The sequence below is a fragment of the Eulemur rufifrons genome, chromosome 16, assembly GCF_041146395.1.
Source record: "Eulemur rufifrons isolate Redbay chromosome 16, OSU_ERuf_1, whole genome shotgun sequence".
Lineage (NCBI taxonomy): Eukaryota > Metazoa > Chordata > Mammalia > Primates > Lemuridae > Eulemur > Eulemur rufifrons.
The window spans coordinates 43,727,505-43,739,059 of record NC_090998.1 but is presented as its reverse complement, the minus strand read 5'-3'; the positions used below and the strand labels follow the sequence as shown (position 1 = coordinate 43,739,059).

General features: G+C 54.7%; 2 protein-coding genes across 10 annotated transcripts; one reads left to right on the top strand and one right to left on the bottom strand.

Annotated features, from left to right (window-relative positions):
• Positions 1–1,939: 1,939 nt before the first annotated feature.
• CD63 (CD63 molecule) lies at positions 1,940–5,855 on the top strand. 8 transcript variants are annotated; one of them, XM_069491838.1, is made up of 8 exons: positions 1,940–2,233; positions 3,235–3,311; positions 4,303–4,491; positions 4,668–4,742; positions 4,836–4,931; positions 5,039–5,173; positions 5,409–5,492; positions 5,690–5,855. In XM_069491838.1, the coding sequence occupies exons 2-8, from the start codon at positions 3,246–3,248 to the stop codon at positions 5,753–5,755; spliced, it is 711 nt and encodes a 236-aa protein (XP_069347939.1). In that variant the 5' UTR covers positions 1,940–2,233; positions 3,235–3,245; the 3' UTR covers positions 5,756–5,855. The 8 variants fall into 8 exon arrangements, with proteins under 8 accessions (XP_069347939.1, XP_069347937.1, XP_069347936.1 ...); XM_069491836.1 differs by having other exon boundaries at positions 2,210–2,329; XM_069491835.1 differs by lacking the exon at positions 1,940–2,233 and adding an exon at positions 2,557–2,641.
• Positions 5,856–6,617: 762 nt separating this feature from the next.
• On the bottom strand, positions 6,618–11,270 carry RDH5 (retinol dehydrogenase 5). 2 transcript variants are annotated; one of them, XM_069490282.1, is made up of 5 exons: positions 11,143–11,270; positions 9,893–10,239; positions 9,445–9,703; positions 7,272–7,435; positions 6,618–7,004 (listed from the first exon to the last, which is right to left on the bottom strand). In XM_069490282.1, exons 2-5 carry the CDS (start codon positions 10,200–10,202, stop codon positions 6,781–6,783), a joined length of 957 nt encoding a protein of 318 aa, XP_069346383.1. In that variant the 5' UTR covers positions 10,203–10,239; positions 11,143–11,270; the 3' UTR covers positions 6,618–6,780. The 2 variants fall into 2 exon arrangements, with proteins under 2 accessions (XP_069346383.1, XP_069346384.1); XM_069490283.1 differs by having other exon boundaries at positions 9,893–10,234.
• Positions 11,271–11,555: the final 285 nt, after the last annotated feature.

Genomic DNA, 11,555 nt, shown 5'->3' with positions numbered 1-11,555 from the left:
TGCCCCTTGTATGCTCTATGCCCTGGGTGGCCACCTCTTCCTTCCCTGCATGCCCAGATAATGGCCCTCATCATCTTTCTCATGGATCATGGCAGTGATGTCTCAGCCACCTTCCAGGCCACTTGGCATTCATTGCTTCTCATTTCAATGCAGGCCCAATCCCAAGATAGTGTCACCTTCTCAAAAACTTTCCACCACTCTCCATTCCCTTTAGAACATACCCAACATAGCCTTCTAGGTCCTTGATGGTCCTATTATCTAGACCACCTTCTTTTTGCTTCATCGATTGTTTTGCAAAGCATTTCCAAAGGAAATTACAGACATTACATTTCACCGTTCAATATTTTAGAATGCATCTTTAAAAAATAGAGAAATTTCCCTACATAATCATATCACTATCACAGCTAACAAAATAATTTTCTCATGTTTAATTCTCAGTTCATATTCACATTTCCTTTGTTGCCAAAATGTATGGTTTGTTCAGACAAAGACTCAATCAAGCACCAAGTGTTGCACTTGATTGTTATGTACCTAAAGTATCTCAATCTTGTTTTTCTTTCTCTCTCTTTTTTTTTGAAACAGGGTCTCACTTTTTTTGCCCAGGCTGGAGTGTAGTGGCCTGATCACAGCTCACTGGGCTCAAGCGATCCTCCTGCCTCAGCCTCCCTTTTAAAGCACTGGGGTGGGAGCCCATGTTTCTCAATCTTGATCTTCAGACCAACTTCCACCCACTTTCACTACATCTCCCCAGCCTTTTGAGCCAGCTAACCCCAATCTGCGATGTACTTTAAAAAATGCTCCTTTCAGTATTCCCAGCACTCTGGGAGGCCCAGGTGGGAGGATCACTTGAGGCCAGGAGTTCGAGACCAGCCTGGGCAACAAAGCCAAATCCCATCTCTAAAAAAAAAAAAAAAGTTAGCTGGGTGTGGTGGCATGCACCTGTAGTCCCAGTTACTGGGGGAGGCTGAGGCAGGAGGATTACTTGAGCCCAAGAATTCAAGGTTGCAGTGAGTTATGATCGTGCCACTGCAATGGACTCCAGCCTGGGCAACAGAGTGAGACCCTGTCTCTAAAAAAAAAAGCTCCTTTTTACAGTGGCTGAAACTGAGAGCTTGCCCCTTTATTCCTTCTTTCTCCAAGGTCACCTTGGAGAACACTACCCACCTCTGTGAAACCCATTTTCCTCCCACTGTCCCTCCCTCTGAGCTTATCCAGCTGCCACCAGAGGCTCTGCCTTTCTTCACAGTGTGGACAGAACTTCCTTCTGCCTGCTGGCAGAGGCCACTGTCTTCCGCTCCTTGCTGCCCATGTGCATGGCACATGCCTGGCATCTAGTGGCAGCAGTGAATACTCCTTTCTTCAGCATCTTTGCTCCTCCTCCACTACCCGCTGCCATAATAAGGGGGAGCAAGGTCCAGAATGGGCTTGGTGTGTCCCACTGGAAACTGGTTTTCAGCCCCGCCCACATCTACTTCCTTTTGCTCTTATGATTTCTTTCCTTCTTTGTGTACACACAGACACCAAGACTCAGGAAGTGGTTCTTGAGGCAAGACCATGAGAACATAAGTAGTGGGGCCCTGGTTGGGGGTACGAGGGTGTGACGACTGCTCCTAACCTTTGTCCTGTTCATACCAGCTCCTGCCGGGACCATCAGTGACACACAAGGGAGGGAGGCAGCTGGAGGGCCTTTCAGCCCTCACCTAACTTTTCCTTCTGGGATGAGAAGAGCTGGCTGTCCGCTAGGATAAGTTGGGGAAATCCAGGGGATATAACCTTGCCTTAGTGTCTTCCCCCATGTCTCTGCCATAACGAGCTGATCCAGGAGCGATGGGAGCGTAGACCTCGTGAATCCTCCAAAGGGAGGGACCCACTCTGGCATGCCATGGTTGGCTAGGTGGTATGACCTCGGGTACCAGTAGGGACTTCCTCCCCTTTTCTCAGACCAGGCGCCCTGGAAAATGGAGAAGTTGTGCTAACAGAAGCGGGCAAGGAAGGAACCCCCACTCTAGAATGTTGGGAGACTCCCAGGATGCGAGGCCAGGGACTTTCTGGAAGTGTTTATTCTGGCCTCACCCGATCCCAGGCAGTCCACAGCTCATCGGGGATGGGGGCTTGAACAGAGTTGGAGCCAGAGGTGGGAGGTGGGCTCCAGGTGAAGGATGAGGAAGCCTCTGTCAGACCACCTTGTCACCTGGCTTCAGCTCTGCCGCCCCGCCGCCCCGCCGCTTAGAGGGTGACTCTGGGCCGCCCGTCCCTCCTTTGGCTTCTCGGAACCAGCGGGAACCAGGCGGCGCTCGGTCCCGCTCTCCTACCCGGAGTTGGCACGGAGGTGGGGGCGCCAGAAGGGCCCCAGGCGCCTTGAGGTCTTGCCCTGGGTGCCTTCCCTTTGCGGGGGTGGGCGCTGTCTTCCGGGTAGGGGCCACGTGGCCCTGGCCGGGCGGGGGGCTCGGCCCTCCCGTCGCGGGCCCCAGTGACTCAGGCCGCAGCTGTTCCCGCGTCACATGAGGGAGGCGGCGGGGGAGGGGGCTGTGGCTGGAGCCCGGGGCGGGGCCGCTCGGGAGGCGGGGCGGGAGCTGGGGGGCGCAGCTAGAGAGCCCCTGAGCCGCGGCGGGAGAGGAGCGCACTGCCTTGGGGAGCCCAGGTGAGAGCGCGGGGCCCAGGCGACGTTGGCGCGGGTGGGGCAGACCACTGGCAGTCCCCTTCTCCAGGGGCTCGCCCGGGGCCTCGGAAGGCCCGCCCCGCGCTCTCGAGCCGCTCTCCAGGCCCTCGAGCAACTTTGCTTTAAAGTTCCAGAAGCCCGGGCAGGGTATGGTGCGGGTGCCGGCCGCACTTTTGGGGGGCCGGGGGAGGTCAGAGCCCAGGAGAAAGTGGCTGAGGGGATAAGGTTGGGCTAAGGACCGTTTTTCAGAGCTGGCTGGGCGGGGAGGGGGTGTTTGACGCCTGGGGGCTGGTGGGCCGAGGGTCGGTGTCAGGCCCGAGCCCCTGCCGGAGCCCTCGGGTCTGTCCCGGGCCCCGGAGGCGGCGGGGCGGGGTCCGGGCCTCGGGGCCGTCGCCCCCACCCCTCTCCAGCCGGGAGGAGAGGGGGCTGGGAGACGTGGATCCGACCGCGGGTTTCCGGGTGGGAGGGGCCGGGAGTCGGGGCCGGGCAGGGAAGGCCTCGAGGGCCGGCCGGGAGTCGGAAACCGAGGTCCCCCTCGGCCCGTTCTAATCCCCCCGCCCTCCCCTGTGGCCCAGGCCCAGCAGCCATGGCGGTGGAAGGAGGAATGAAATGTGTCAAGTTCTTGCTCTACGTTCTGCTGCTGGCCTTCTGCGTGAGTGGGGAGGGAGTGTGATGGGGGCTCGCTGGCAGGGTGCGGGGAGACCTGGCTCCGGAGTGGTGAGGGCTGAGGGACCAAGAATGAAGGCAGCTGGAGACCAGCTGTGGAAGGAGAGCCCCAGGAGAGACAGCACAGCCACCCCTTCCTCCCCGTCCTCCCGCTTTCGTGGACCCCTGAGACTTGTTTCCACCGAGAATGACCATCCTGGGTGTGCAGCGCCTCCCATACCCACCCCTCCTGGCCCTTCCTGTCTGGTGACCCAACCACTTGTGATACAGGGGCAGTGGGGCAACCAGCCAACGGTGCCTGATGCTATCGCCACGGGGCTTTCCTCCGCGCTCCCTCTCCCCTCGCTTCCTCTTCCACCCCCTCGTCCCTCCATTCCCTCTCCGCCCAGCTGCTTGGGGGCGAGGAAGGCCTCTGCCCACCTCAGGTTGCTCTTGCCCTGGGCTCCTGGCTTGGGAGGCTACTGTTTGTCCAGGGAGGGGGACACCACTCTTGCCCTATTTTCCTCCTCCTTAGCCTAGCTGGGAGGAACCTTAGGCACAGCTGATGCATGTGAGGTGGGCACTAGAAGATAGTAAGGGGGCGGTTCTGAAAGAGAAGTGAGCTGGGAGCCCAAGGAAAGCACTATTCTAGGTCAGGAATTTGGGCCCTGGGGTCAGGGCTTTCCAGGAACTCTTTTTACATTTGGTTATCCCCCTGGTGGAAGAGCTGCTTGGAGGAAGGCGAGGCTCCTGACTCCGGACTCTCTTTTCCCTTCTCCCTGAGTGTGTTGAATACCTCACCAGCCTTCACCGGAGTGGGTGGGGGGCAAGGATGGGTCATGCCCCTACTCCACAGTCAAGTTTCGTGGAGGTGTGAGAATCTGTCTCCCGGTTGGGGTCAAGTCTGTGTCCTGGGTGCACTCCCTGCCCTCTCCCCTCCCGTGTGAAGGACTGCTGGGTTGTGGGTATGGCCTAACTCTCACCTGCCCTCCTCTCAGGCCTGTGCACTGGGACTGATTGCTGTGGGTGTAGGGACCCAGCTTGTCCTGAGTCAGACCATCACCCACGGGACTACCCCTGGCTCCCTGTTGCCTGTGGTCATCATTGCAGTGGGTGCCTTCCTCTTCCTGGTGGCATTTGTGGGCTGCTGTGGGACCTGCAAGGAGAACTACTGTCTTATGGTCACGGTGAGTGGGGTGTGGGACCAGGATGGGTGTGGGACTGCTGGAGGCCATTTCTGTGGTTGGGGTTCATGAGGGTGGGTGAGGAAGACCTTTGTGAGTGGTCCAGGGACTGGCTATGCTAGAGCAAGCCCTTTTCATCCATAGACTCCAAACCTGACCCCTGTCCTTTGCTCCTGCAGTTTGCCATCTTCCTATCTCTTATCGTGCTGGTGGAGGTGGCCGCAGCCATTGCTGGCTATGTGTTTAGAAATAAGGTAAGCAGGGAATAAGGGGAGAGCCTTCCTCAGCCTGGTGTGGGACCCAGGTTCCTGAATTCTGATCTCAACAGTGCACCTCCCTACTCTCAGGTGATGTCAGAGTTTAATAAGGACTTCCGGCAGCAGATGGAGAATTACTCAAAAAACAACAACACGGCTTCAATCCTGGACAGGATGCAGGAAGATGTGAGTGGGGTTGCTGGGAACAGGGGTAGTGGGGGAAGAGAATTCTCATCTCCATATTGAAAGTGGAGATTTGCTTAACAACCTTCTCCCCCATATCTCTTCCCTAGTTTAAGTGCTGTGGGGCTGCCAACTACACAGACTGGGAGAACATCCCTTCGATGGGCAAGGGCCGAGTCCCTGATTCCTGCTGCGTCAATGTCACTGTGGGCTGTGGGATTAATTTCAAGGAGATCTATACGGAGGTAGGGAGGAGACTGAGGTCTCCAAGTATGGGACTTGGGAAATCTGGGAAATGATTCAGGAGGCAAGAGACCTGGGATGGAGGTGGAGAGGGTCAGGGGTGGGGAGGAAATCTGGAAATGCTGGGAGAGGGGCGGGGTGAAAGGTACATAGGGCAGGAAAGAGACAGAAGGACCAGTGGAGGTGGGTGGGAAGTCTCTGATGGTGTTCTTGCTCTGTGTGCCTGCCACCCTTTAGGGCTGTGTGGAGAAGATCGGGGGCTGGCTGAGGAAAAACGTGCTGGTGGTAGCTGCAGCAGCCCTGGGCATTGCTTTTGTAGAGGTGAGAAATAGCCTGGGCAGGGGCTGGGAGTCCGTCCAGGGCATCTGGGGAGTGGGGAGTAGAAGTGGGGGAGTGGGGAGGAGGGTGCTGAGCAGGAGGTACTGGCCCAGAGATGGTGTGTTTAGGGTCTCCTACATGAATCTGGGGTAGCTTGCCCTTGAACTCCTCTCCACCCCCATCTCCATCTCTCCTTCCAGGTCTTGGGAATTGTCTTTGCCTGCTGCCTCATGAAGAGTATCCGAAGTGGCTACGAGGTGATGTAGGGGGTCTGGTCTCTTCAGCCCCCTTCATCTGGGGGAGTATAGTAGTATCCTCCAGGTTTTTCAATTAAATGGATTTTTTCAGACCGAAAAGAGAGATGGTCTTAGTGTGTCTTAGAGTGATATGGGTTCCCTTCCCACTCCTTATCCATGTTTCCGGTCCTCTGGGACCTTGCTCTGTGCACCTCTGGGAAAGGCAGGCCTATTTTGGGGGAGGGGGGTGTTGGGAAAAGGATTTTGCTGAAGGTGCTGGTTGGGCTGGCAGCCGAAGTGGGGATCCAGAGGAGGCTGTGGCCCTTCCTGTCCTTAGTCTTGTGCAACCAGGCTCAGCACTGGAACATTCATGAATTTCCCACAAAGTTCCTACCTGGGAGAGCCCAGCTCTACCTTGGACATCTTCTCACCTCTAAGGGCCCAACAACTAACTCCCTGGCCCATCCTTAAGGGGATCCAGCTACTCTCAGGGTGGTGCTAAGTTGCCTTGACATCTGAGTGGCCAGTGTTCCTCCTTCTCGATTTATTAGGTATTAGTAATTTAGATAAATATCGCCTTTTCTTCCATGGAAACCACCCATCCTGGCCCTGACCTCTCTTCAGTTTCCTTCCTCTCCCAAGAAAAATAAAGGCCATTCCCAGCACAGACACTGAATTGCGACCTTACTCCGTGTAGAAAATAAGGGAAACGCTCCCAAGTGCCCTCTGGGGGCCACTCCTGGAGGTGCAGCTCCCAAGATCTGCCATAGATGCAAGACAGCTCCCTTGCGCCCCCCAGTGGGGGCTAGCTGTTTTGCAGGCACTAAACAGGCCAGAGACCTTGGGCTCTAAGCCAGCTTAAGGTAGTTAGTACTTAAATGCGCTCAGTCTGCCCCTGGGCACCTTCATTTCGGCCCATTTTTTTTTTTTTTTTTTAACAATACACTTTTATTGAGTGCCTATTTTGTGCCAGACATCAGGCAATACCAGGGCAGGGACACAAATAAATCAAAGTCTCTGCCCTTGAAAAACAATCTCTTGGTGGAAGGCTAGATTCAGTAGACTGCCTGAGCAGGCTTGGGAAGGACCCAGGTGAGCACAGCATCCACCAGGCAGGCTGGCAGGTAGGAGGCGGGCAACCAGAGCAGCTTGGCATCCCAGCCTGGGCTGTAGCGGGTTCGGGGGTGACGAGCAGTCAGGGCATGCTCCACACACTTGCTCACCTTGGTGAGCTCTGGATCACACATCAGGTTCATGATGCGCCGCTGCACTTTCAGGTCTGCAGTCCCGAGGGTGGTTGCAATCAGTTTGCCTTCCCCCTCCAGCCCACCCGAGGCCCTCTCTTCTGGGTCCTAGGGCTTGTTGCCCAGCAGAGGTGAGAGGTATCCCCTCCCCAGTATGGGGTGTGGGTGGGTTCCACATGGCCAGGGCACTCTCCTGTGGCATCCCATTCATACCCACCTTCTCCCAGCAGGCCGATGTGGGATTGGCCTTTCTGGTACTCATTTCCCTTCAGGTACCCCTGTGTACGGGTCCAGCTACTCACACTTGGTGAGGAAGGCCTCCCCATAGAGGGCCTGTGTGGCTGGAGGTAGCCGTGCCCAGCAGGCCTGCAGGGTGTTCTCCAAACTCTCCAGGTTGGTCACAGGGGTTCGGAAGAAGCCAGGCTCCACGATGCAGACTCGTACCCCAAAAGGAGCCATGTCTCGCCTGGAGTGGGGGCAGAGGAGAGAGAAGTTGCTTGGTCCTTGCCCTATAGGGAGGGGACTTTCAGGGACATGGGTGGAGGAGCTAAGATGAGAAAATTACCACAGATCAGGGACAAAAGTCCTGATGGTAAGGGAGATTCCTGCTGCTCTGGGACAAGGGGCAAGTGGGGCAGACGGAGGGAGGTATTTCTGAGGTCTGTTTTCCTTTATATTTTCTATTATCTAGAGCAAGGGTCAGCAAAATTTAAAGGGCCAGAGAGTAAATATTTTAGGCACTGTTGGCCAAGAAACAAAATTAATGATATTAGGTACTTACATAACCATTTACAATGTAACCAGTTAAAAATGTAAAAACCATTATTAGCTTGTAGGTGGCTGCCTGGACCTGGCCTGAGAACTGCAGTTTGCCAATTCCTGATCTAGAGGAACCCTATTCCCTAGCTCCCAAAACACAGGGTTGAGCCCTGAGTGCTAGATATGAAGGGTATAGACTGGTATTTGCTGGAGGCTAATCTAATGGGGAAAGTGGAGATACATCCCATCGCCCTGGCACAGATGTAGAAATCCAAGTATAAAGCATATGTTCTATGATGCCAACTGGAAAATTAAAGACTGAGGGATAGGGACAAAGGCAGACATTTACATTATTTGCTGAGTGATGGTGACGAGGGCAGGCTTCCTTGGAAGGTGGGCTCAACTTGGGCAACTTGAACTTCTGCTCAAAATTCAGGGCCTCCTCCCCTGTCATCCTCATCAAGTCTCCTTTGTGCTCCCATGGAACTTGGAACATTGTTGTATAAAGAAGAGGGGCAGGGCCGGGCGCGGTGGCTCATACTTGTAATCCTAGCACTCTGGGAGGCCGAGGCGGGAGGATCGCTCGAGGTCAGGAGTTTGAGACCAGCCTGAGCAAGAGCGAGACCCCATCTCTACTAAAAATAGAAATAAATTAGCTGGACAACTAAAAATATATAGAAAAAACCAGGCATGGTGGTGCATGCCTTTAGTCCCAGCTACTTGGGAGGCTGAGGCAGAAGTTTGAGGTTGCTTAAGCCCAGGAGTTTGAGGTTGCCATAAGCTAGGCTGATGCCACGGCACTCTAGCCTGGGCAAGAGTGAGACTCTTTCAAAAAAAAAAAAAAAAAAAAAAAAAAAGAACGACAGGAGAACATAATGACCAGGCTCTCTAGGCAATCAGATGTGGGGGTGAGACCTGTTGCTTCCCCTAACTATTAAATAGTTGTGCATTAATACCTACCCTTATAAGGTTGTTGGGAGAATTAAATGAGGAAATGTTATGTAAAGCTACTAGCTCACTGGAATAGTTATTATTAATAGTAGTTTGTTTCCCTACTGATAATTATGATAGCAGACTTTTTTTGAGCATTTACTACGTGCCAGGCACTGTTGGGTCCTTCCCTGAACCTCATTTCACTCACAACACAACACCCATGAGGCAGGTTTTCTTATCCTGATTTAACAGGTGAGTTAAAAACAGGTAAAGGTGTAGTGCGGTGGCCATGCCTATAATCCTACCACTCTGGGAGGCTGAGTCAGGAGGATTGCTTTACATCAGGAGTTCGAGACCAGCCTGAGCAAGAGCGAAACTCCATCTCTACCAAAAATGGACAAAATTAGCTGGGTGTGGCAGCACACACTTGTAGTCAGGAGGCTGAGGCAGGAGGATCACTTGAACCCAGGAGTTTGAGGTTGGAGTGAGCTATGATGACGCCACTGCCTCTACCTAGGGCAACAGAGTCAGATTCTGTCTCAAAAACCAAACCAAAACAAACAAAAAACCAAAAACTGGTAAAGAGTAGTAATCTACTTAAGGTCACAAAGCTCACATGAAAGAAGGCTGGGATTTGAACCCATGGTCTAGCCCTAAACTGTCTCTTCTTAAATATTTCACTATGCTGTGTCTTAATCATCTCTGCCAGCCCATGCCCGGCAATCAATTGTTTGTTGAGTGGGCTGCTCTTGGGCTTGGAGCCCAGGGCCCTGCACCCCTCACCTCAGGCTGTCAGAGAAGGCCTCCAGGCCAAACTTGGAGACACAGTAGCCCCCACCATTGGCTGCCAGGCGACCCAAGACACTGGTGATGTTGATCACCCGTCCCCGTGCCTGATGCAGCAGAGGCAGCAGGGCAAGGGTGACCCCGATGGGACCCAACGTGTTCACACTCAGCACCCGATGGAAATCGTCCTGTGTCAGCCATGGTGTGGGCCCGATGATACCAGCCACACCAGCATTATTCACCAGACCAAAAAGCCCTGTGGGGAGATGAGAAAGACACCAGGGGGTGGGTGAGGCCCTCACCCATTGTCCTTCCTGGGAGCATCTGAACACTCACTGCTCCTCCCCAACTAGTCCCTCTAGCTTCCTGCAGTCCCTGCAAGAAGGGGGCACCAGAGAGATCACGATGTCCCCACACCATGTTCCTGTGGCTCCGCCATACTCACCTGCTTCCCTGACGTGCGTCTCCACCCACTTGGCTGCCCGTTGGACACTCTGGGCATCAGTGACATCCAGCAGGGTGGTGTGGAGGCGGGAGGAGGCCACCCGCTGTAGGTCCTCTGCCCCTGAGGGGGTCAGGCAGCTGGCCAGGACTCGGAAGCCCCTCTGGTCCAGCTGCAACGCCAGAAGGCGCCCGAAGCCCGAGTCACAGCCGGTGATGAAGACGAAGGCATCGCTGGCGGGCAGGCTCTGCCGGTCCCTGAACAACCACAGCACTGCCCAGAGCAAGGCACCCAGCAGCAGAGGCAGCCACATGGCCGGAACCCACGTGACCTGCAGGTGGCAGCCTAGGCTGCGCAGGAAAACTTGTCCCATTTACTTTGGCCCTCAAGCCCTTGCCCCTAATTGGCTCCCTAGCTGGAAGTGTCTGGCCTGAGCAGATTGAGACATTATCTGCTTGGCAGATAACTGGCTCATCCATGCAAGCAAAACTGTGGGCAGACCCTATATTTGAGGCTAACAACTAAAAGCCAGGTCCCGTGTGGGAGCAGAGGAATCTTCTTGCTTGCCGTCACACCTTCTCTCCTACTAAAACCAGGGACACCTGAACCCTCTCAATGTAAACTGGGCCTGGTTTTTAGAACCACATACAGGGCCAAGAGCCTTGTATTTCAGTCCTGGTGCCTCCCACACTTGCTGTGTGATGCTGAGCATCTCACTTCGTCTCTGAACAAGTTTCCTCATCTACTATGTGGGGCTAACACCCACCAGGCCCACCTCAGAGTTGCGGAGGATCAAAGGGGATAGTGTGTGAGGAAGGAAGTTAAAAGCTTAAAGCAGCCGGGCACGGTGGCTCACGCCTGTAATCCCAGCACTCTGGGAGGCCAAGGTGGGTGGATCGCTCCAGGTCAGGGGTTCGAGACCAGCCTGAGCAAGAGCGAGACCCCGTCTCTACTAAAAATAGAAAGAAATTATCTGGCCAACTAAAATATATATAGAAAAAAAAATTAGCCGGGCATGGTGGCACATGCCTGTAGTCCCAGCTACTCGGGAGGCTGAGGCAGTAGGATCGCTTAAGCCCAGGAGTTTGAGGTTGCTGTGAGCGAGGCTGATGCCACGGCACTCACTCTAGCCCGGGTAACAAAGCAAGACTCTGTCTCAAAAAAAAAAAAAAAGCTTAAAGCTTTGTCTGTCAATGTGTGTAATGTCTAGCTAGTCTTCCCACAGCACCCCCAGCTCCCAGTATCCCACTTACCTCCTCTGGGGAGAGTTGGCAGGTACTACAATGCCTGCAGCTTCTTCTTTTGCTTTTGTCTGAGAGACTGTGCTCCCAGTCTTCCCCGGCTGCCACACTAGCTACTGGAAAGGCCAAAGTCCAGAGTGGGTAGACGTGGGTGTCAGGAATATTAAGTAAATGTGTGATGGGGTGGGCAGAGGGCAGAGGAGGAGGAGCCAGGGAGGCTGGCGCCTGCCTGGGTGAAGCCCAGGGTTGGCAGGGGCCAGACCTGCCCAGCCCCCTCCTTGGCTGTCTTTCTCAGCCTGGGTTCCTGACCACCTATGTCATGGTCTCCCAGGAGGATGGTGCTGTCAAGGATGGCAGCTGCCCCTCTTTGTTGGTAGCCTTTCACCTGTCATTCCTCCCCCTTCTCAGCCCCGAAGTGCCCCCGA

Excerpts from the sequence above, each read along its gene's own strand:
- RDH5 (XM_069490282.1), bottom strand. The coding sequence starts at position 10,202 with ATGTGGCTGCCTCTGCTGCTGGGTGCCTTGCTCTGGGCAGTGCTGTGG. Across the intron at positions 9,704-9,892 it reads GACGCACGTCAGGGAAGCAG|GGCTTTTTGGTCTGGTGAAT; the intron begins GTGAGTATGGCG and ends ATCTCCCCACAG. Across the intron at positions 7,436-9,444 it reads GCCTTCTCTGACAGCCTGAG|GCGAGACATGGCTCCTTTTG; the intron begins GTGAGGGGTGCA and ends CCCCCACTCCAG.
- CD63 (XM_069491838.1), top strand. The coding sequence starts at position 3,246 with ATGGCGGTGGAAGGAGGAATGAAATGTGTCAAGTTCTTGCTCTACGTT. Across the intron at positions 3,312-4,302 it reads TTCTGCTGCTGGCCTTCTGC|GCCTGTGCACTGGGACTGAT; the intron begins GTGAGTGGGGAG and ends CCCTCCTCTCAG. Across the intron at positions 4,743-4,835 it reads GCTATGTGTTTAGAAATAAG|GTGATGTCAGAGTTTAATAA; the intron begins GTAAGCAGGGAA and ends CCCTACTCTCAG.